Here is a 26,005-nt window from a genome sequence, read left to right on the forward strand (position 1 = left end):
CTCCAGAATCTCCCATAAGTGTTCAATTGGGTTGAGATCTGGTGACAAAGACGGCCATAGAATATGGTTTACATTGTTTTCATGCTCATCAAAACCATTCAGTGACCACTCGTGCCCTGTGGATGGGGGCATTATGTTGGAAGAGAACACTCCCATCAGGTCAGAAATGATTCACCATAGGTTGAAGGTGATCACTCAGAATGGCTGTGTATTTATTGGCGTTTATTTTGCCCTCTAAGAGTTGAGTGGACCTAAACCATGCCAGGAAAATGCACCCCACACAGGGGTTAAAGCAACAACAACAAAAATCCCATGACTGAAACTTAAGTCGATATCAGATCGATTGTCTGGGCCAAGTTAACCTCCTTTTCATGTAAGAAAGTCATGACCATCATGCTATTAGAGAAAGAGGATCATTTTGTACATTGATTAAACCTGCGAGTTTGACCAATTCCAGTCCCCTTGCTTGGGGGGTTCGGGGTCCTCCCAGGATAGTTTTTATGTAGAAGGACTGAGAAGCTCAGTTCTGGTTACTTATTTTATTTATTTTATTTTTCAAACAATAACAACCATACATAAACACAATAAATAGACAAACACAAATTTCTAACAACATCAATGACATCACCCCTGCTCAGACCCACATGTTCCCACCGCAACCCTACAAATAAAATCTAAATCAAATTGTATTTGTCACATGCGCCGAATACAACAGGTGTAGACCTTACTGTGAAATGCTTACTTACAAGCCCTTAACCAACAATGCAGTTTTAAGAAAATAGAGTTAAGAAAATATTTACTAAATAAACTAAAGTAAAAAATACAAATAAATATAAAGTAACACAATAAAATAACTATAATGAGGCTATATACAGGGGGTACCGGTATTGAGTCAATGTGCGGGGGTACAGGTTAGTCGAGGTATGTCTCACAACCACACTCATACTTCATCCCCTAGAACATTCCATTGCTTGTAGCACTCTATGCCATATGGCCTTAAACTGAACTGTTCTATTTATCTCCGTAGCACACACATACATTCATCCACTGGAGGATAATTTGATTTCCTGTTTTAATTTTCTTTTAATTACAGAAAAGTTGACAAGAAAAGTATGGTCTACCCCATTGGGTATCTCACCGCACCCCCATATGCCATATCTTGAAATATGCTGATAGACGGATTAAAAGTAAACTTACATTGTAAAACTTCTGACAGCCAACTTTCTAACTCTGCCCATAACTTCTGGACTTTATAGCACTCCCAGAAGGCATGAATTATTGAGACCTTATTAGTTTTACACTTAAGACATGACACTGCCATTGTGCTGTAGAATTTGTGAATTTTGTCTCTTGTATAATAAATTCTATACTATATTAGTTTATACTGGGTTAAGCATACATTTTCATTAACTAATTTCGTTAGTTATGTTCCAACACTCCCTCAATCTTGTGCCTATATCAGTTCATTTTAAGTCGATTCCAATAGTTTATATTTTTTTCTAAGAGATTGTCAGTTGGATAGGCTTTCTGCAAGGTTTTGAATATCTTACCTATCATATGGGTATCCTTTTCTGAGTCAAATAGGATTCCCTCAACATTGCTCTGATGTCCAAAGGATTTCAGGTGGAAATGTTGTGATATAAAAAGTTTAAGTTGCATGTATTGGAAAATGTCTACATTGGTCAGTCCAAAATTGCTTTTGAATTCTGTGATGGAAATAACTTTCTAGTTCCGCCCACAACTTCTGGACTTTATAGCATTCCCAGAAAGCATGGAATATTGAGTCATTATTAGTTTTACACTTAAGACACTCTGCCGTTGTGCTGTATAATGTGAATTTTGTCTCTATACATTAGTATATACTGGATTAAGCGTAATTGTAATTTAAACTGTAATTTTGTTAGTTATGCTCCAACACTCCCTCCATCTTGTGCTAACATCAGTTCTTTTTAAGTCTTGGTTTAAGTTGGATATGCTTTCTGCAAGGTTTTGTACATCTTCCCTATCATATGAACATCCTTTTCTGACTTGAATAAGATTCCCTCAAGGTTGCTCTGATGTCCAAAAGATTTCAAATATACATTTTGTGATATGTAACTTTTAAGTTGCATGTAATATTAGAAATTGTGGTCAGTCCAAAATTACTTTTTAATTCTGTCATGGTAATACATTTATTTCCTGTTACCAAATCTATGCTTTTAGTTTTCCATTTGAATTATTATTTTTGAAAATTATCGGTGATCTCTGAAAAATGGCTGTGTTTTTAGGAAGTGACATTGGTTCTTGTAGAATACGTTTCATTTTCTTCCATATTGTTATAGCATTTTACATTTTAGTCATTTAGCAGACGCTCTTATCCAGAGCGACTTACAGTTAGTGAGTGCATACATTTTCATACTGGCCCCCCGTGGGAAACGAACCCACAACCCTGGTGTTGCAAGAGCCATGCTCTACCAACTGAGCTACAGCTACAGGGGACCACTATGAAGTTGTTAATGTTCTTAGCTTTATCCTTTGAAAATAGACACGTAAAAATATTCTGGGGATGAGCACACGCATCTTCAATATGTACCCATTGTTCCTCTTTATTGCATTTAACTATGTCACAAGTAAAAAAAGGTATAAGAAAATAATAAGAAAAATGTTTAAAAAAAATAAAAATAATGTATCCCAAACATTTTAGTCATTTTGCAGATGCTCTTATCCAGAGAGACTTACAGTTAGTACACTCATCTTAAGATAGCTAGGTGGGACAACCACATATCACAGGCATAGAAAGTACATTTTTTCTCAATAACGAGGTGAGGAGGAGCATTAGTTAAGATACTGTTTGCAGAGATAAGGTTTCAGATGTTTTCGGAAGATGGACAGGGACTCTGCTGTCCTAGCTTCAGGGGGAAGCTGGTTCCACCATTGGGGTGCCAGGACAGAGAAGAGCTTGGACTGGGCTGAGCGGGAGCTGCCCTCCCGTACGGTTGGGAGGGCCAAGAGACCTGAAGTGGCAGAACGGAGTGCTCGGGTTGGGGTACAGGGTTTGAGCATAGCATGAAGGTAGGGAGGGGCAGTTCCTCCTGCTCTTCCGTAGTTAAGCACCATGGTCTTGTAGTGGATGCGAGCTTCGACTGGAAGCCAGTGGAGTGTGCGGAGGAGTGGGGTGACATGAGAGAACTTGGCAAAGTTGAAAACCAGGCGGGCTGCAGCGTTCTGGATAAGTTGCAGGGGTTGGATGACACAAGCGGGGAGACCAGCAAACAGCGAGTTGCAGTAGTCCAGACGGGAGAGGACAAGTGCCTGGATAGAACAGCAGCCTCTGCTAAGACAAGGGGAGTCGGTCTATGTATTTTTGTAAACAACAGCTGGTGCATGATATCTAAGGAAGTCTCGAGGTTTTGCAAGCCTGAGGTAGAGTATCTCATGATAAGCTGTAGACCACACTATCTACCAAGAGAGTTTTCATCTATATTTTTCGTAGCTGTCCATTTACCACCACAAACCGATGCTGGCACTAAGACCGCACTCAATGAGCTGTATACGGCCATAAGCCAACAGGAAAACGCTCATCCAGAGGCGGCGCTCCTAGTAGCCGGGGACTTTAATGCAGGGAAACTTAAATCAGTTTTATTTAATTTCTACCAGCATGTTAAATGTGCAACCAGAGGGAAAAAAACTCTAGACCACCTTTACTCCACACACAGAAACGCTTACAAAGCTCTCCCTTGCCCTCCATTTGGCAAATCTCACCATAATTCTATCCTCCTGATTCCTGCTTTCAAGCAAAAACTAAAGCAGGAAGCACCAGTGACTCGGTCAATAAAAAAATGGTCAGATGAAGCAGATGCTAAGCTACAGGACTGTTTTGCTAGCACAGACTGGAATATGTTACGGGATTCTTCCGATGGCATTGAGGAGTACACCACATCAGTCACTGGCTTCATCAATAAGTGCATCGATGACGTCGTCCCCACAGTGACTGTACGTACATACCCCAACCAAAAGCCATGGATTACAGGCAACATCCGCACTGAGCTAAAGGGTAGAGCAGCTGCTTTCAAAGAGCGGGACTCTAACCCGGAAGCTTATAAGAAATCCCGCTAAGCCCTCCGACAAACCATCAAACAGGCAAAGCGTTAATACAGGACTAAGATCGAATCGTTCTACACCGGCTCCGACGCTCGTCGGATGTGGCAGGGCTTGCAAACTATTACAGACTACAAAGCACAGCCGTGAGCTGCCCAGTAACATGAGCCTACCAGACAAGCTAAATGACTTCTATGCTCGCTTCGAGGCAAGTAACACTGAAACATGCATGAGAGCATCAGCTGTTCAAGACGACTGTGTGATCACGCTCTTCGTAGCCGACGTGAGTAAGACCTTTAAACAGGTCAACAATCACAAGGCCGCAGGGCCAGACGGATTACTAGGACGTGTACTCCGAGCATGCGCTGACCAACTGGCAAGTGTCTTCAATTACATTTTCAACCTCTCCCTGTCTGAGTTTGTAATACCAACATGTTTCAAGCAGACCACCATAGTCCCTGTGCCCAAGAACACTAAGGTAAACTGCCTAAATTACTACTGACCCGTAGCACTCACGACTGTAGCCATGAAGTGCTTTGAAAGGCTGGTCATGGCTCACATCAACACCATTATCCCAGAAACCCTAGACCAACTCCAATTTGCATACCACCCCAACAGATCCACAGATGATGCAATCTCTATTGCGCTCCACACTGCCCTTTCACACCTGGACAAAAGGAACACCTATGTGAGAATGCTATTCATTGACTTAAACTCAGTGTTCAACACCATAGTGCCCTCAAAACTGATCACTAAGCTAAGGACCCTGGGACTAAACACCTCCCTCTGCAACTGGATCCTGGACTTCCTGACGGGCCGCCACCAGGTGGTAAGGGTAGGTAACAATACATCCGCCACGCTGATCCTCAACACGGGGGCCCATCAGTGGTGCGTGCTCAGTCCCCTCCTGTACTCCCTGTTCACTCATGACTGCATGGCCAGGCACGACTCCAACACCATCATTAAGTTTGCCGATGACACAACAGTGGTAGGCCTGATCACCAACAACGACGAGACAGCCTATTGGGAGGAGGTCAGAGACCTGGCCGTGTGGTGCCAGGACAGCAACCTCTCCCTCAACGTGATCAAGACAAAGGACCGAGCACGCCCCCATTCTCATCGACGGGGCTGTAGTGGAGCAGGTTTAGAGCTTCAAGTTCCTTGGTGTCCACATCACCAACAAACTAACATGGTCCAAACACACCAAGACAGCCGTGAAGAGGGCACGACAAAACCTATTCCCCCTAAGGAGACTGAAAAGATTATTATCTATGTATAGTCACTTTAATAACTCTATCTACATGTATATATTACCTCAATTACCTTGACTAACCTGTGCCCCCGCACATTGACTCGGTACCGGTACCCTCTGTATATAGCCTCGCTATTGTTATTTTACTGCTGCTCTTTAATTATTTGTTACTTTTATTTCTTTTTTTTTTTAGGTATTCTTTCTTAATACTGCATTATTGGTTAAGGGCTTGTAAGCATTTCACTGTAAGCATTTCACCTGTTGTATTCGGAGCATGCGACAAATAAAATATTATTTTATGATATTTTATTTGGACCTGCGCCGCTTCCTGTGTGAGGTAGGGTCGTACTCTACTAATGTTGTAGAGCATGAACCTGCAGGAGCGGGTCACTGTTTTGATGTTAGCAGAGAACGACAGGGTGTTGTCCAGGGTCATGCCAAGGTTCTTTGTACTCTGGGAGGGTGACACTGTGGAGTTGTCAACCGTGATGGAGAGGTCTTTGAGCGGGCAGGCCTTCCCCGGGAGGAAGAGCAGTTCAGTCTTGTCGAGGTTGCGCTTGAGGTGGCCGACATCCAAGTGGAGATATCTGCCAGGCACGCAGAGATGCGTGTTGCCACCTGGGCGTCAGAAAGGGGGGAAGGAGAAAACTAGTTGAGTGTCATCCGCATAGCAATGATAGGAGAGACCATGTGAGGATATGACGGAGCCGAGTGACTTGGTGTAAAGACAGAAGAGGCTGAGTGAATGAGTCAAGCTTTTTTTCAAAGTGGTTGAAAAAGTCGTCCCCAAAGAGGGAGGGGGTGGAGGAGTAAGGAGGGAGGAGAAGGTGGAAAATAGTTTCCTAGGGTAAGCTTGACATTTAGAGTGGTAGAAGGTGGCTTTCACAGCGGATACAGAGGAAGAGAAAGTAGAGAGGATGAAGTGAAAGGATGAAAGGTCCTTCGGAAGTTTAGATTTCCTCCATTTTCGCTCAGCTGCCCGCAGCCCTGTTCTGTAAGCTCGCATTGAGTCACTCAGCCACGGAGCAGGAGGGGAGGGGAGGGGAGGGGAGGGCCGAGCCGGCCGGCCGGGAGGGAAGGGGACAGTGCGAGTCATAGGATGCGGAAAGGGAGGGGAGTAGGGTCGAAGAGGCAGAATCAGGAGACAGGAGGGAGAAGGGAGAAGGATTTAGCAGAAGGGAGAAATGATATGATAGAAGAGGAGAGAGTAGTGGGAGAGAGAGAGCAAAGACTGTGACGGCGCATGACCATCTGGGTAGGGGCTGAGTGGTTAGGGTTGGAGGAAAGGGAGACCGAAAAGGAAACAAAGTAGTGATCAGAGACCTGGAGGGGGGTTGCAGTGAGATTACTAGGCGAGCAGCCTCTAGCAAAGATGACTTCAAGCCCTGTGATATGGAGGGGATTGGGAAAGGGTGAGGTCAAAAGAGGCAAGGAGGGGAAAGAGAGTTGGAAAGAAATGAATCGAAGCAGACTTCGAGAGGTTGAAGTCGCCAAGTACGAAGAGTGGTGAGCTATCGTCAGGAAATGAGCTTATCAAGGTGTCAAGCTCATTGAGGAACTCTCCTAGGGCACCTGGTGGGCGATAGATGACAATAATGTTAAGCTTGAGTGGACAAGTGACAGTGACAGCATGGAATTCAAATGAGGAGATGGACAGGTGAGAGAGGGAGAAGAGAGAAAATCTCCACTTAGGAGAAATTAGTAGACCTGTGCCACCACCGCGATGACTAGATGCTCTCGGACTATGAGAGAAAACAGTCAGATGAAGAAAGACCAGCTGGAGTAGCAGTGTTCTCTGGGGTGATCCATGTCTCCGTCAGGGCAAAAAAGTCAAGGGCCTGAAGGGCAGCATAGGCTGAGATGAACTCTGCGTTCTTGACTGCAGATTGTCAGTTCCAAACGCTGCCAGAGACCCGGAATTCCAAATGGGTTGTGCGGGCAGGGTACACTAAATTAGAACGGCTGCAGCCAAGGGGTGGAGAGCGTCTGTAAAGCCTACAGGGAGAGGTGCGAACAGGTATAGAAAACACACAGTTTTGCAACAAATTTGTTTACATCCCTGTTAGTGAGCATTTCTCCTTTGCCAAGATAACCCATCCAACTGACAGGTGAGGCATATCAAGAAGCTGATTAAACAGCAAGATCATTACACAGCTGCACCTTGTTCTGGGGACAATAAAAGGCCACTCTAAAATGTGCAGTTTTGTCACACAACACAATGCCACAGATGTCTCAAGTTGAGAGCGCATGCAATTGGCATGCTGACTGCAGGAATGTCCACCAGAACTGTTGCCAAAGAATTGTATGTTCATTTCTCTACCATAAGCCACCTCCAACATTGTTTTAGAGAATTTGGCAGAACGTACAACCGCAAACCACATGTAACCACGCCAGCAGTTGCAGTTCGGCATCGTAACAGACTTCAGTGGGCAAATGCTCACCTTCGATGGCACGCTGGAAAAGTGTGCTCTTCACAGATTAATCCCGGTTTTGGGTAGATGGCAGACAGCGTGTATAGCGTGGCATGATGTCAACTTTGTGAACAGAGTGCCCCATGGTGGCGGTGGGGTTATGGTATGACCAGGCATAAGCTACAGACAACGAACACAATTGCAATTTATTGAATGCACAGAGATGCCGTGACGAGATCCTGAGGCCCATTGTAGTGTCATACATCCGCCGCCATCCCCTCATGTTTCAGCATGATAATGCATGGCCCCATGTCGCAAGGATCTGTAAACAAGTCCCAGTTTTTCCATGGCCTGCATACTCACAAGACATGTCACCCATTAACCTTGTTTGGGATGCTCTGGATTGACGTGTACGACAGCGTGTTCCAGTTCCCGCCACTATCCAGCCACTTCGCAGTCATTGAAGAGGAGTGGGACAACACTCCAAAGGCCACAATCAACTCTACGCGTAGGAGATGTGTCGCGCTGCATGAGGCAAATGGTGGTCACACCAGATAATGACTTGTTTTCTGATCCACGCCCCTACCTTTTTTTTGTAAGTTATCTGTGACCAACAGATGCATATCTGTATTCCCAGTCATGTGAAATCCATCGATTAGGAATAATTAAATGTATTTCAATTGACTGATTTCCATATATGAACTGTAACATTTTTGAAAATGTTGCATGTTGCTTTTATATTTTTGTTCAGCGTAGTTTGTAGCTAGGGCTGTTGCGGTGACCATATTACCGCCACACCAGCGGTCACAAGTCAAGAAGGCAGTCTCTGTCGCAGCCGGCCGTGACCGGGAGACTCATGGGCGGCGCACAATTGGGCCAGCGTCGTCCAGGGTAGGGGAGGGAATGGCTGGCAGGGATGTAGCTCAGTTGATAGAGCATGGCATTTGCAACGCCAGGGTTGTGGGTTCGATTCCCATGGGGGACAGTATGAAAAAAAAAAATATATATATATATATATATATATATATATATATATATATAACTAAGTCGCTCTGGATAAGAGCGTCTGCTAAATGACTAAAATGTAAATGTAAATGTAAATTCCATGTGACCGCTTAGTCACGGTAATTAGCCTTCTCCAAGCTCTGATGCTGCTGATGGTCATTAGAAGCCTACCAAACTTGCTAACTGCCTGGAACTTAGCACTCTATTGTCCCTCTAATCACTCTGACATCAATGCAAATGTAATCGAAAATCTAATCAAACACTTCATGAGAGCCCATGAGGTCATGTTGCGCAATATTTCTATAGGCTATCCAATTGCGAGAGAAAACAGAGTGATGGCCTCTTAATAAGAGGAGGATCCCATCAGCTTTCTATAGGCTAGGCCTACTATATTTATTTCTCAACTTTCCTAATATTAAGCACATTGCTTATCTTTACAACAGGAGTATAGCCTACCTGGCTGGCATGAAAATGAACCACAGGTAAAGTGTCCTCCATTCGCTATTTAAGTGCATCGATGACATGTATTTTTTCCCCTGCCCCTGTTCCGAGACAGGTGCATGATTATGGTCCATTCTAAATCAAAAGGGTTTTTCTTTATTTTTACTATTTTCTACATTGTAGAATAATACTGAACACATCAAAACTACGAAATAACACATATGGAATCATGTAGTAACCAAAAAAGTGTTAAACAAATAAAAACACATTATACCTGGAATGCACTTCAATTAACAGCCTTGTTAAATTTCTTTCCTTCTTAATGCATTTGAGCCAATCAGTTGTGTTGTGACAAGGTAGGGGTGGTATACAGAAGACAACCCTATTTGGTAAAAGACCAAGTCCATATTATGGCAAGAACAGCTCAGATAAGCAAAAAGAAACGACAGTCCATCATTACTTTAAGACATGAAGTTCAGTCAATACGGAAAATGTCAAGAACTTTGAATGTTTCTTCATGTGCAGTCGCAAAAACCATCAAGCGCTATGTTGAAACTGGCTCTCATGAGGACCGCCACAGGAATGGAAGACCCAGAGTTACCTCTGCTGCAGAGGATAAGTTCATTAGAAATTGCAGCCCAAATAACAGACACATCTCAACATCAACTGTTCAGAGGAGACTGCGTGAATCAGGCCTTCATGGTCAAATTGCTGCAAAGAAACCACTACTAAAGGACACCAATAAGAAGAAGAGACTTGCTTGGGCCAAGAAACATGAGCAATGGACATTAGACCGGTGGAAATCTATCCTTTGGTCTGATGAGTCCAAATGTGAGATTTTTGGTTCCAACCGCCGTGTCTTTGTGAGACGCAGAGTAGGTGAACGGATGATCTCCGCATGTGTGGTTCACATCGTGAAGCATGGTGGAGGAGGTGTGATGGTGCTTTGCTGGTGACACAGTCTGGGATTCATTTAGAATTCAAGGCACACTTAACCAGCATGGCTACCACAGTATTCTGTAGCGATACGCCATCCCATCTGGTTTGGGTTTAGTGGGGCTATCATTTGTTTTTCAACAGGATAATGACCCAACACACCTCCAGGCTGTGTAAGGGCTATTTTACCAAGAAGGAGAGTGATGGAGTGCTGCATCAGATGACCTGGCCTCCACAATCCCCCGACCTCAACCCAATTCAGATGGTTTGGGATGAGTCGGACCGCAGAGTGAAGGAAAAGCAGCCAACAAGTGGTCAGCATATGTGGGAACTCCAAGACTTGTTTAAAAGCATTCCAGGTGAAGCTGGTTGAGAGAATGCCAAGAGTGTGCAAAGCTGTCATCAAGGCAAAGGGTGGCTATTTGAAGAATCTCAAATATAACATGTATTTTGATTTGTTTAACACTTTTTTGGTTACTACATGATTCCATATGTGTTATTTCATAGTCTGATGTCTTCACTATTATTCTGTAATGTAGAAAATAGTAAAAATAAAGAAAAACCCTTTAATGAGTAGGTGTGTCCAAACTTTTGACTGGTACTGTATATATATATAACGTGTGAACATGTAGACAGAGCAGACATTTAACAGAGAACACACAAAAAACATAAAGCAAAGTACTTCTTTGTACTTTGAGGCGCTGTGTCTTTTTAGGGCTTTTAAAGCTCCAACTCCTCTCCTAATGTACCAAAAGTCTGTGGATAATGTCATTATAAATACATTGGAGAGAGACTGCAACTTAAGTACTGTGGTCAGTTTGTAATACCTTGTGAATTAAATTAAAGTGTAGTGGCTGGTGGGACTCTACTTGGAGAGAGTGGGTCCACAGAGAGACCGAAGTGAGATGAGTGGAAGCATCACACCTACTTCAGTGAAGTGTCTGATGCCCTCCCAGCCCCCCCGTCCCAATCCCATCTCCACTCTCACCAATAACCACCATTGGATCTTAGCTATAATAACTCGACAGCCTCTCCTAATCTGCCCAGAACGCTTACTCATTTTACTGCAGGTTTGCAAATCACAAAAATAAAGAAAATTACATTGTAGTATATCTAAATCCGTCCTTCCCTCTCTCCCAAGCCAAAAGTATCCCTCTCCACCTCCCCCTCCCAGTTCTCCTGCCCCCTTTACCCCACCCAAGCAAAGCTTGTCCCAACCTTGCCCACCCAAGCTAAGCCTGTCCCTACCTCCCACCCTTGCCCAACCTTACCCACCCAAGCTTTCTGTGGGTATGGAAGGGAACGAAAAGGATGGAATTCACAAGCGCAGATGAAGCCCTAATCAAGCTACAATAAACCTTTCCAGTTGAAGGAGGAGAGCCCCCTGCTCTGTGAAGAGGACGAAGTAGGAAAAAGCGATGAGCGCACTAGGCTACATACAGTGATGCCTAAGACCAGCTCATCGTAAATGGAGACAATATCCTTTCCCCCTCCCCCCAATACAATCTATACGCTACTTTCCCCAAGTAAAATATTCTCCTCTATGAAGTAACGATAGCAGTAGCGGTGGGGCGGTGGTCGCCTCAAGGTTAAAAAAACAAGCCAGCAACCCGAGGGTTGCAGGTTCGAATCCCACTGCTGAAGAGAGGGAAAAATCTTGCGGGAGTGAGTCGGCAACCGGAGGGTTGCAGGCATCAATGTCCCAGGTGCCATCTACCGCCAATGTTCCCTTGAGCAAGGAACATAACCCCCTAATCTGCTCATCTGCCGCTGCACTTCGGCTGCCCTCTGCTCCAGCCTCTCCAACCTAATGTGTGTTTGTGTGGATGTGTGTGTATATCTGGGGGATTGGATAAAAAGCAGAAGGCAAATTGCCCTCCTGTATGCACTAATAAAGTATATCTTATCTTATAACTGTTCTATGGATGTGCATGGGTGTGTTTGTGTATATGAATGGGAGTATGAGGGAAGAGTAAGGGAGGGTGAATATGAATATGTGTAGGAGGGTGGGAGAGAATGGGTGTTTGGATGCATAGGGTATATGTTGTGTGGGAATGAATGAGAATGATGAGTAAGTCGATGGATGGATGGGTCTAAGTGCCTCTTAGAGATAGGGAGGGTGGGAAAAGACGGGAGGTTAGAGACTTTTTTAAAGGACATGCTATTTATGGTTGTGAAATAAGTTGTAGTGGGGTAAAAAAAAAAAAGAAGCTTTGTAGACCTAGTACCAGTAATGGTAGTAATAGGGCTAGTTGTGGATCCTAGTTTAGTATAGTATAGCTAGAGGGGGTACTATAGCCACAGAGATCTGATTAAATATGATTTTTTTCTCTAAGGCGGCATACCTGCAGTTGCTTGATGGTGTCCCCTCCCCTCCCGATGACCAGGCCCACTTTGCTGGCTGGGATGAGCATCTCCTGGACTGAGCTGTTGTCCTCAGCCTCGCTGTGGAACCCAGGGCCGTTTCGATAGCGGTCCACTATCTGCCCAAGCATTCTCTTGGCCTGCCTGGTGGAAAGCAAACAGTTGCATATCAATGATGTATAGATGATGTGATGTATTATAGCCAATACCAATTACATACTGTACTATGATTGCCTACTATGACTGCCTACAGTGTCTCAAAACTTTATGATTGGTCCACAATGTGGTTTTTAAAATGTATTATGCATTGTCAATTACTGTAATATTGTGGAGTAACAGTTAAATAAATGTGTTGCAGTTAATACTGTGTGTGAGCATCTATTGACCATCAATAAGGGGACTATCCTTATTGAGGACTATGTTGGGCCATCAAATGCAATAGGGTCCACTCAAGACGGAAACATATTATTATTTTCAAAATGACAAAGGATTGTCGACGATACTTTACTGCTACTGAGTATATAGAATTTCTGTCACATTCAACGTCTCAATATAGGAACTCACTCAATGCTCTCTGGGGTTCCAGTAAGGGAGCAGGCTCTGTCCATCACACTGCCACTCTCTACAATGAGAAAGAACCGCTGGCATGCAGTTAAAGGAGTCAAGTTGTCAAGATAGAACCCTTTCAGTACAGAACAAAAACTGTAATGATAATGCATTTTGCAGCATCACCTCATTGCTGACAGCCCTAGCTAGCAGACAACTCTCCTACTGTATGTTGCTGAGATATAAAATTAAAAGCAATCTGATATTGGTTATTATTTAACATGATAAGGACAGGAAGGGTTGGGAAGTGTGTGTAGTCACAGACATTAAGGGACGTGCTGTGTGATTGCGCCGACAAACATGGCAGCTCTGCATCTAGCTCCTAAGCAACTTTGCAGTATTTTGTTTTTTGTGTGTTATTTCTTACATTATTAGCCCAGAACGTTTTTCGTGTTACTACATACAGCCGGAAATAACTTTTGGATATCAGAGCGGCGTTAACTCACCAGCATTACGACCAGGAATACGACTTTCCCTAATTGGATCCTTATCCCAGAGGCTGCTCCAACACTCTGCCAGCGGAGAAGAGGTATTCGGAGTGGACTTCTAGTCTGACTCAGGAGGCGTGCACACCATCCACCACTTCCGAGTATATTACTCGCTAATGTTCAGTCTCTGGACAATAAAGTAGACGAGCTCAGGGCGAGGATCTCCTTCCAGAGTGACATCAGGGACTGTAACATACTCTGTTTCACGGAATCATGGCTCTCTCAGGATATACTGTCCCCGTCCATACAGCCAGCTGGATTCTCAGTACATCGCGCAGACAGGAATACTCTCCGGGAAGAAGAAAGGCGGTGGTGTATGTTTCATGATTAACTATTCATGATGTGATTGTGATAACATACAGAAACTCAAGTCCTTTTGTTAACCCGACTAGAATACCTCACAATCAAATGGCGACCGTATTACCTCCCAAGAGAATTCTCTTCGGTTATAGTCACAGCTGTGTATATTCCCTCTCAAGCCGATACCACGACGGCCCTCAAGGAGCTACACAGGATTTTTGGCAAACTGGAAACCACATATCCTGAGGCCGCATTTATTGTAGCTGGGGATTTTAACAAAGCAAATTAGAGGAAAACGCTACCAAAGTTCTATCAACACATTGACTGTAGTACTCGCGCTGCTAAAACGTTCAATCACTGCTACTCCCCCTTCCGGGATGCCAACAAGGCCCTCCCCCTCTCCCTTCAATAAATCAGATCACGACTACATTTTGCTCCTCCCTTCCTATAGGCAGAAGCTCAAACAAGAGGTACCTGTGCTAAGGTCTATTCAACGCTGGTCTGACAAATCGGAATTCATGCTTGAAGAATGTTTTGATCACGCGGACTGGGATATGTTCCGGTTAGCCTCTGAGACTAACATTGACGTAAACACGGACACAGTGATTGAGTTCATCAGGAAGTGTATAGGCGATGTTGTTCCCACTGTGACTATTAAAACCTACCCAAACTAGAAACCGTGGAAAGACGGCAGCATTCGTGCAAAACTGAAAGCACGAACCACCGCATTTAACCATGGCAGGTGACTGGGAATATTGTCGAACACAAACAGTGTAGTTATTCCCTCCATAAGGCAATCAAACAGGTAAAACGTCAGTACAGAGACAAAGTGGAGTCGCAATTCAACGGCTCAGACACAAGACGTATGTGGCAGAGTCTACAGACAATCACGGATTACAAAGGGAAAACCAGCCACGTTGCAGACACCGACGTCTTTCTCCCGGACAAGCTAAACACCTTCTTCGCCAGCATTGCGGAAAACAGTGCCATGGACGCGGCCCGCTCCCAAGGACTGTGGCCTCTCGTTCTCCGTAGCCGACGTGAGTAAGATATTTAAGCGTGTTAACCCTCGCAAGGCTGCCAGCCCAGACGGCATCGAAAGCCAAGTCCTCAGAACATACGCAGACCAGCTGGCTGGAGTGTTTACTGATATATTCAATCTCTCCCTATCCCAGTCTGCTGTCCCCACTTGCTTCAAGATGTGTGCCATTTTTCCTGTACCCCAGAAAGCAAAGGTAAATGAACTCAATGACTATCGCCCCGTAGCACTCACTTCTGTCATCATGAAGTGCTTTGAGAGGCTAGTTAAGGACCATATCCCCTCTACCTTACCTGACACCCAAGACCCACTTCAATTTGCATACCGCCCCAATAGAGCCACAGACAATGCCATCGCACACTGCCCTATCCCCATTGACTATAGCTCAGCATTCAACACCATAGTACCCTCCAAGCTCATCATTAAGCTTGGGGCCCTGGGTCTGAACCCCGCCCTGTGCAACTGGGTCCTGGACTTCCTGACGGGCCACCCCCCAGGTGATGAAGGTAGGAAACAACACCTCCACTTCGCTGATCCTCAACACAGGGGCCCCTCAAGGGTGCGTGCTCAGCCCCCTCCTGTACTCCCTGTTCACCCATGATCGCGTGGCAACGCACGCCTCCAACTCAATCATCAAGTTTGCAGACGACACAACCGCAGTGGAGAAGGTAAAAAGCTTCAAGTTCCTCAGCGTACACATCACTGACAATCTGAAATGGTCCACCCACACAGACAGTGTGGTGAAGAAAGTCGGCTTGGCCCCTAAGACGCTCAAAAACCTTTGAGCGCATCCTGTCGCTCAATTGAGCGCATCCTGTTGGGCTATATCACCGCCATCCACAACCGCAGGGCTCTCCAGAGGGTGGTGCGGTCTGCCTGCCCTCCAGGACACCTACAGCACCAGATGTTACAGGAAGGCCAAAAAGATCATCAAGGACATCAACCACCCGACCCACAGCCATCCAGAAGGCGAGGTCAGTACAGGTGAATCAAAGCTGGGACTGAGAGACTGAAAAACAGCTTCTATCTCAAGGCCATCAGACTGTTAAATAGCCATCACTAGCTGGCTACCACTCGGTTACTCAACTCTATACCTTAGAGCAGGGGTGTCAAACGTACGGCCCGCGGGCCGGATCAGGCCCGCAAACGGGTTTAATCCGGCCCGCAAGATGATTTTTTTTTTTTTTTTTTTTTTGTAAAGTATAAAAATGCGCTGCAATTTTTCAATAAAATAAACTGCTGTTCCAATTGCGTCCACTGGATGGCGCTATAGCAATTGTGTTAAGAAAGCAAACTGTTTATACCAGGGCAGAGCAAGTAGGTCAAGCACGTGCAGCCAATGAGCTACTTTGTTTTGCCCGCGATATTTATTACGGCTTCTACTTTTAACATTATGTGCTTTGGCACCCTCATTGCCCCAATATGTCTCTGTCAAAAAAGAGAAAAGTGGACGCAGAGTGCAGAGTGTTCCAAGAAAAATGGTCATCCTATTTAATCACGGAATTGAATGGGAAAGCTGTATGTTTGGTGTGTTCAGAGCATGTTGCAGTGCTGAAAGAATATAACCTTCGTCGCCACTATGTGAGTCTTCATGCCGACAAATATGACAACTTTCAAGGACAGCGGAGATGAGAGAAGGTGAATGAACTGTTGGCGGGTCTGAAGAAACAGCAGTCTGTGTTTACTCACAGCCGAGACATCAGTGACGCTGCAGTGAAAGCTAGCTACCTCATTGCTAATGAAATCGCAGTGGCTTCAAAACCATTTAGTGAGGGTGAATTTGTAAAAACATGCATGATGAAGGCAGCGGAGATTGTGTGCCCTGAAAAGCGGCAGGCTTTTGCAAATATCAGCCTGACAAGAAACACAGTTGCAGACAGGATTTCCGATCTTTCAGTGGATTTGGACAGCCAGTTGAAGCAAAAAGTAAAGTCATTTATTGCGTTTTCGGTTGCAATTGATGAAAGCACGGACATTACAGATGTTGCACAACTGGCCATTTTTTCATCCGCGGAGTTGATGACACATTGACCGTCACCGAGGAGTTCGTGGAGTTGGTGCCGATGACAGATACAACGACAGCAGCTGATATTTTTACCGCACTCGTCGGCGCGCTGGACAGGGTCGGAGTGGACTGGTCCCGCGCTGTCAGCCTGGCTACAGATGGTGCGCCCTCAATTATCGGGAAAAAAGCAGGCGTTGTGACAAAGTTTAGAGAGAAAGTGCAATCTGCAAATGGAGGACGTGATTTTTTGACTTTTCACTGTATTTTGCACCAGGAGGCTTTGTGTTGCAAGTCATTAAAGATGGATAACGTCATGAAGGTGGTCATCCAAACTGTTAATTTCATCCGATCCAGAAGCCTGAATCACCGTCAGTTTGACAGCCTTCTCAGAGAGAAAGACCACATCTATGGCCTGCCATACCACACTGAGGTAAGATGGTTAAGCCGAGGTGCTGTGCTGAGGCGTTTCTTTGATTTACGAGAAGAAATTTAACAGTTCATGGAAGAAAAGGGCAAACCAGTGTTAGAATTTCATTCCGCAGAATGGATGCCGGACCTTGCATTTATGGTGGATGTTACAGAGCACCTGAATAACTTGAACAAACAGCTGCAAGGGCGCAACAAAGTTGTCACGCAGTATTATGACAGCATACGTTCTTTCAAGTTGAAGCTGTCATTGTGGGAGATGCAACTTGCCGGTGGTGATGCAGCTCACTTCCCCTGTCTGAAAAATGTGTGCGCGACCCAACATGTGGCAGACATGAAGCGGTTCAAAGATAAAATAACGGGACTGTTACGGGAGTTTGAGCAACGCTTTCAGATTTATGTTCATATGTTTTTATGTTGATGTGCTATTGTTTTTAATTGATTTTATTTTATTTGTATATTTAACCTATTCTTGACTCTGTGGTTCTTGCACTTGTTTGGGGAACAGGATTTCATTATTTTTATCTACATTTCTGCCTGAGAAATGACACCCTGATATAGTTCTGTGATCTGTGAAACAGTTCTGTTAATTACTGAGGCATTGTGTGTTTGTGTGTTCTTTGTCCTCAGAACTTTCAAATAACTTGAGGTGTTTTATGATTATTAGTGATGTTGTGCTTTTGGACACTGTCCTCAGGCTCCAGCTTTATGTTTATATGTTTTTATGTTGATGTGCTATTGTTTTTAATTGATTTTATTTTATTTGTATATTTAACCTATTCTTGACTCTGTGGTTCTTGCACTTGTTTGGGGAACAGGATTTCATTATTTTTATCTACATTTCCGCCTGAGAAATGACACCCTGATATAGTTCTGTGATCTGTGAAACAGTTCTGTTAATCACTGAGGCATTGTGTGTTTGTGTGTTCTTTTTCTTTAGAATTTTCAAATAAACTTGACATGTTTTATGATTAATAGTGATGTTGTGCTTGTACTATTTTGGACACACTGTCCTCAGGCTCCAGCTTTATGTTGTATGTTGATCGTATTAAAACAAAGAAAACAATCTGAAGTTGTTGTTTTTAAGTTATATATACCATGATTTTTCCGGTCCGGCCCACTTGGGAATCGATTTTCCTCCATGTGGCCCCTGAGCTAAAATGAGTTTGACACCCCTGCCTTAGAGGCTGCTGCCTTCGGAAAGTATTCAGACCCTTTGACTTTTTCCACATTTTGTTACGTTAGAGCCTTATTCTAAAACGGATTAAATAAATAAATCCTCAGCAATCTACACACAACACCCCATAATGACAAAACAAAAACAGGTTTTTAGATTATTTTGCAAATTTATGAGAAACTTAATACAGAAATACCTTATTTACATAAGTATTCAGACCCTTTGCTATGAGACTAGAAATTGAGCTCAGGTGCATCCTGTTTCCATTAATCATCCTTGAGATGTTTCAACAACTTGATTGGAGTCCACGTGGTAAATTCAATTGATTGGACATGATTTGGAAAGGCACACATCTGTCTATATAAGGCCCCACAGTTGACAGTGGATGTCAGAGCAAAAACCAAGCCATGAGGTTGAAGGAATTGTCCGTAGAGCTCCGAGACAGGATTGTGTCGAGGCACAGATCTCGGGAAGGGTACCAAAACATTTCTGCAGCATTGAAGGTCCCCAAGAACACAGTGGCCTCCATCATTCTTAAATGGAAGATGTTTGGAACCGCCAAGACTCTTCCTAGAGCTGGCCACCCGGCCAAACTGAGCAATCGGGGGAAAAGGGCCTTGGTCAGGGAGGTGACCAAGAACCTGATGGTCACTCTGACAGAGCTCTAGAGTTCCTCTGTGGAGATGGGAGAACCTTCCAGAAGGACAACCATCTCTGCAGCACTCCACCAATCAGGCCTTTATGGTAGAGTTGCCAGACGGAGGCCACTCCTCAGTAAAAGGCACATGACAGCCTGCTTGGAGTTTGCCAAAAGGCACCTAAAGACTCTCAGACCATGAGAAACAAGATTCTCTGGTCTGATGAAACCAATTTTGAATTAATTGGCCTGAATGCCAAGCGTCACTTTGGAGGAATCCTGGCACCATCCCTACGATGAAGCATGGTGGTGGCAGCATCATGCTGTGGGGATGTATTTCAGCGGCAGGGACTGGGAGACTAGTCAGGATCGAGGCAAAGACGAACGGAGCAAAGTACAGAGAGATCCTTGATGAAAACCTAGTACAGAGAGATCCTTGATGAAAACCTGCTCCAGAGTGCTCAGGACCTCAGACTGGGGCGAAGGTTCACCTTCCAACAGGACAACGACTCTAAGCACACAGCCAAGACAACGCAGGAGTGGCTTCGGGTCAAGACTCTGAATGTACTTGAGTGGCACAGCCAGAGCCCGGACTTGGACCCGATCAAACATCTCTGGAGAGACCTGAAAATAGCTGTGCAGCAACGCTCCCCATCCAACCTGACAGAGCTTGAGAGGGTCTGCAGAGAAGAATGGGAGAAACTCCCCAAATACAGGTGTGCCAAGCTTGTAGCGTCATACCCAAGAACACCCGAGGCTGTAATCGCTGCCAAAGGTGCATCAACAAAGGACTGAGTAAAGGGTCTGAATACTTACGTAAATGTCATATTTCCGGGTTTAAAAAATAATAATAATTAGCAAACATTTCTAAAAACCTGTTTTTGCTTTGTCATTATGGGGTATTGTGTGTAGATTGAAGAGGGGAAAAAACGATTTAATCAATTTTAGAATAAGGCTGTAACGTAACAAAATGTGGAAAAAGTCAAGGCGTCTGAATACTTTCCGAAGTATCACTGGCCACTTTAATAATGGAACACACTGCTTTACTCATTTCATATGTATATACTGTATTCTATTTTACAGTATTTTAGTCAATGCTACTCCGACATTGCTCGTCCTAATATTTATATAAATGATTTCTTAATTCCATTATTTTACTTTAGATGTGTGTATTGTTGTGAATTGTTAGATACTACTGCACTGTTGGAGCTAGGAACACAAGCATTTCACTACACCCGCAATAACATCTGCTAAATATGTGTATGTGACCAATAGAATTTGATTTGCATATTTAGAACTGCTTACCAGAGTCAATTTGAATCTTGCACCCGGACTCCATCTGGATTCTCGTAACTTGTTCACCTCCTCTGCCTATGACTAAAATAAGCGGGAGAAGGAAGAGTGGAGAGTGTGATGGGAGTGGAGAAAATAGTTCAGGTAATGTGTCATTTTGACAAAATAAATACATCCTTTAACATAACTCAAAATCAAGCACCCAAGGATGAAAACATCCCAAACCACATAGTGTACCTCCCATAACATGTACTTACTGAATCCAACCATTCTATCAGGCACTTTAAAGTCTTCTGTCATAACAGCCCTAAATTACAAGACGGTGGGGTGAAAAGAGACAAGTTATACACTGAGTGTACAAAACATTAAGAACACCTGCTCTTTCCATGACATATACTGACCAGGTCAGTGACCACTGTCACTTGTTAAACCCACTTCAATCAGTGTAGATGAAGGGGAGGAGACAGGTTAAAGAAATATTTTTAAGCCTAGAGACAATTGAGACATGGATTGTGTATGTCTGCCATTTAGAGGGTGAATGGGCAAGACAATATTTAAGTGCCTTTGAACGGGGTATGGTAGTAGGTGGCAGGCGCACCGGTTTGTGTCAAGAACTGCAACGCTGCTGGGTTTTTCACGCTCAACAGTTTCCCAAGCGTATCAAGAATGGTCCACCACCCAAAGGACATCCAGCCAACTTGACACAATTGTGGGAAGCATTGTAGTCAACATCGGTCAGCATCCCTGTGGAATACTTTCGACACCTTGTAGAGTCCATGCCCTGACGAATTGAGGCTGTTCTGAGGGCAAAAGGGGGGGGGGGGGTGCAACTCAATATTACTAAGGTGTTCTTAATGTTTTGTACACATTAAAAAAGGAAAATGTAATATATGTTTGTGGATAGTAGCACAGGGGCTGGTGGGTAGACGGATACAGCAGGTGAGTCAACAAATTATTACGTTGTGCACCTACACTACAGGGCTATGTCTAACACTTATCTGCTGTTCCATCACTGTGATAGAACATATGAACTACAGGTAACGTACAAAATAATTTAAACGCTTGAGTAAATGAGGGATGCAAAGTATATTGAAAGCAGATGCTTCTACCCAGGTGTGGTTACTGAGTTAATTAAGCAATTAACATCCCATCCCAGTATTTTTGAAATTATTTTGGCAACAATAGCTATTCTCCCATAAGATGACAATGCCCCCATCCACAGGGCACGAATGGTCACTGAATGGTTTGATGAGCATGAAAACGATGTAAGCCGTCTCAGTCACCAGAACTCAACCCAATTGACCACTTATGGGAGATTCTGGAGCGGCGCCTGGGACAGCGTCTTCCACCAGCATCAACAAAACACCAAATGATGGAATTTCTTGTGGAGGATTTGTGTCGCATCCCTCCAATAGAGTTGCAGAATCTATGTCAAGGGGCATTGAAACTGTTCTGGCTCATGGTGGCCCAACGGCCTATTATTTTGTCAGTTACCTATACACATAATACTTTACACTTCGCTATATTTGCAAAGAAAACGGTGATGCTGTCCACAAATCATTATCTGGTCTAAGTACTTCAGCGCTATCCCGCTGGGGATCCAGTGTTGTGTCTTTGGATTGGATAGTGAGCTAAAATGAAGTGGAGGAGAGGGAGTAATCCCACAGATTGCTCAATCAATACGTATTTACTGTCTGTCAATACAGCGGGTAAATTGGTGCTGGCTACAGGCTTACCTTTGATGTACCATGGCGCCCAGCGGGTTACCTACTATGAGGGGAGGCGGCAAGAGCCAGCCGGGAAGAGGACCAGAGCCAGAGGGAGATGCAGAGGAGAAGAGAGAAAAATATATTAGTAGAGGTAACTTATTTCCTTAAGAATCTTTTAATACAAAATGTAATAAAGAAGAAAAATTACTGTCTGGACCCATGCCAAAGAGCCTGAATGGCGCTGCAATGGATAGCTACCATTTTACAGGCTGCAGACCAATTCTACTATTTTGTGTGTTTTTTGGCGCTGATCTTAAAGGTGCAATATGAAGAAATCGCTGTTTGAATCTGGTGTACAAAACCAAAAGTAAAAGACACAAAAACTAAACGAGAACACATAGAACAGATCTATTGCTTCTTTGACTTTCTTTCAATGAAGAATGACATTAACGATATATACATTTACATTTTTAGTCATTTACAAAAGTATGTGGACACCCCTTCAAATTTGTGGATTCCGCTATTTCAGCCACACCCGTTGCTGAGGTGTATAAAATAGAGCACCCAGCCATGCAATCTCCATAAAAAAAAACATTGGCAGTAGAATGGCCTTACTGAAGAGCTCAGTGACTTTCAACGTGGCACCGTCATAGGATGCCACCTTTCCAACAAGTCAGTTCGTCAAATTTCTGCCCTGCTAGAGCTGCCCCGGTCAACTATAAGAGCTGTTATTGTGAAATGGAAACGTCTAGGAGCAACAACATCTCAGCCGCAAAGTGGTAGGCCACACAAGCTTACAGAACGGGCCCACAGAGTGCTGAAGCACGTAGCGCGTAAAAATCATCTATCCTCGGTTACAACACTCACTACCGAGTTCCAAACTGCCTCTGGAAGCAACGTCAGCACAATAACTGTTCATAGGGAGCGTCATTAAATGGGTTTCCATTGCCGAGCAGCCGCACACAAGCCTAAGGTCACCAAGCGCAATGCCAAGCTTCGGCTGGAGTGGTGTAAAGCTCGCCGTCATTGGACTCAAGCTTCACCATCTGGCAGTCCAACGGACAAATCTGAGTTTGGCGGATGCCAGGAGAATGCTACCTGCCCCAATGCATAGTGCCAACTGTAAAGTTTGGTTGAGGAGGAATAATGATCTGGGGCTGTTTTTCATGGTTCGGGCTAGGCCCGTAGTTCCAGTGAAGGGAAATCTTAACGCTACAGCATACAATCTACATACATCTAGATGATTCTGTGCTTCCAACTTTGTGGCAACAGTTTGGGGACGGCCCTTTCCAGTTTCAGCATGACAATGGCCCCATCCACAATGCCATGTCCATACAGAAATGGTTTGTCGAGATCGGTGGCCTGCACAGAGCCCGGACCTCAACCCCATTGAACACCTTTGGGATGCATTGGAACGCCGACTGCGAGCCAGGCCTAATCGCTCAACATTAGTGCCCGACCTCACTAATGCTCTTGTGGCTGAATGAAAGCAAGTCCCCGCAGCAATGTTCCAACATCTAGTGGAAAGCCTACCCATATGTGTGGAGGCTGTTATAGCAGCAAAGGTGGGACCAACTCCATATTAATGTCCATGATTTTGGAATGAGATGTTTGACGAGCAGGTGTCCACATACTTTTGGTAATGTATCTATAATTCACATTTCTATGTGAATTTGGTCGGCTCGCTCAAAAAATTGCATATTGTAGCTTTTTTTGTACATAATGTTTCCGCCCTTGTGTCCTGACCGAAAAGAGCTTCTGGACATCAGAACAGCGATCAATCACTAACCTTGATTAGGATGGTTTCTACTTCAACGAGTCGGCGGTGCAAGACATACTGCTCACCCCGGACCAGGCCCTAATCCCTGCGGGCACCCTGACGAAACTACATCTGCAAATAAATAATCTGCCTCTACCCTCCGTTCTATTGGCAAACGTACAATTACTTTTTATGCATCGTCAAGACCGTACGGCAGCATCCGGTAATGTTAGGGGGGAGAGGTGTGTCTCTTTGTTAAGAACAGCTGGTGTCTCTAATATTAAGGAAGTCTCAAGGTTCTGCTCGCCTGAGTTAGAGTACCCCATGATAAGGTTCTATTTACTAAGAGAGTTTTCATCTATATTTTTCTTAGCAGTCTATTTACCACCACAAACTGATGTTGGCAACCAGACCGCACTCAATGACCTCTATCTGGCCATAAGCAAACAAGAAAATGCTCATCCAGTGGCTAGTGATTTTAATGCAGGGAAACTGAAATTCCGTTTTACCTCATTTCTACCAGCAACTAGAGAAGACAAAACTCTAGATCACCTTTACTCCACACACAGAAACGCATACAAAGCTCTCCCTCGCCCTCCATTTAGCAAATCTGACCATAACTCTATCCTATGCTAAGCTACAGGTCCGTTTCGCTAGCACAGACTGGAATATGTTCCGGGATTCATCCGATGGCATTGAGGAGTTTACCACATCAGTCACCGGCTTCATTAACTCTTGAGTCTATTTCCGTCTGTTTAAGCTAGAGATATCAGTTTTGCATGGGCTGCGTCACAATCCACAGCATACGCCAATATCTTCCTTTTGCATCTGCGATGAAAGGTGGCTGAGCTACAGCGGTGTTTGTCAGACCATGATGTCCTGAAAATTGGTATCTCACGAAAACGTCTGTAGTGTCCGAACGGTTTGGCCTACAACCTATTATGACCCCTCTATCGAAACGTGAGTCTCTCACGAACAGGTCCATGTCAACTCCATATTAATGCCCATGATTTTGGAATGACATGTTCGACGAGCAGGTGTCCACATACTTTTGGTCATGTAGTGTATATATGGAAGTAGTTTAGTGCCTAAAAAAGGGGGTTAAATATGTCCCCCAAAATGTCCTGGTCTTTTTTACATATATCTCTCATTTTCAAAACAAACTTCCTTTAGACATTTTTTTTACCATCTGTTTTTCCATCGGTTATTCAATGCGTTTCTATGGGCATCGACGATGTCGTCCCCACAGTGACCGTACGTACATAACCCAACCAGAAGACATGGATTACAGGCAACATCCGCACTGAGCTTTCTAGGAGTGGGACACTAATCAGGACGCTTATAAGAAATCCAGCTAGGACCTCCGACGAGGCATCAAACAGGCAAAGTGTCAATACAGGACCCCGTGCACGACTCCAACACCATCATTAAGTTTGCTGACGACACGACGGTGTCCCCCCAAAACAAATCTACAAAAATGACTATTATGACTATCGTTAGCCAAACTTCCATAATCGTTCCATCCCTAAATCAGAGACCTGGCAGTGTGGTGCCAGGACAACAACCTCTCCCTCAACATCAGCAAGACAAAGGAGCTGATCGTGGACTACAGGAAAAGGAGGGCCGAGCACGCCCCCATTCACATCGACGGGGCTGTAGTGAAGCGGGTCAAGAGCTTCAAGTTCCTTGGTGTCCACATCACTAACAAACTATCATGGTCCAAACACACCAAGACAGCCGTGAAGAGGGCACAACAACGCCTATTCCCCCTCAGGAGACTGAAAATATTTGGTATGGGCCCTCAGATCCTTAAAAAGTTGCACCATTGAGAGCATCTTGACTATGGCAACTGTTTGGCATCCGACCACAAGGCGCTACAGAGGATAGTGCGTACGGCCCAGTACATCACTGGCGCCAAGCTACCTGTCATCCAGGACCTCTAAACCAGGCGGTGTCAGAGGAAGGCCCTAAAAATTGTCACTGACTCCAGCCACCCAAGACCATTCTCTCTGCTACCACACGGCACCGATGTACCATGTCTGGAACCGAAAGGACCCTGAACAGCTTCTACCCCCAAGCC

The 26,005-nt window shown here is 44.5% G+C and overlaps 1 protein-coding gene across 2 annotated transcripts in view; it reads right to left on the reverse strand.

Moving 5' to 3' along the window:
* Positions 1–26,005, reverse strand: part of LOC311141460 (far upstream element-binding protein 3-like) — a 67,218-nt gene that overhangs the window by 31,772 nt on the left and 9,441 nt on the right. For both annotated transcript variants that reach the window (XM_084176796.1, XM_084176797.1), the window contains exons 3-7: positions 22,194–22,227; positions 20,715–20,764; positions 20,470–20,541; positions 13,051–13,108; positions 12,468–12,630 (exon numbers count right to left, since the gene is read on the reverse strand). In XM_084176796.1, the coding sequence (XP_084032922.1) occupies positions 12,468–12,630; positions 13,051–13,108; positions 20,470–20,541; positions 20,715–20,764; positions 22,194–22,227 (377 nt within the window). The remainder of the gene's footprint in view (positions 1–12,467; positions 12,631–13,050; positions 13,109–20,469; positions 20,542–20,714; positions 20,765–22,193; positions 22,228–26,005) is intronic.

This window comes from Coregonus lavaretus, assembly GCF_964263955.1.
Source record: "Coregonus lavaretus genome assembly, chromosome: 14".
Classification (NCBI taxonomy): Eukaryota; Metazoa; Chordata; class Actinopteri; order Salmoniformes; family Salmonidae; genus Coregonus; species Coregonus lavaretus.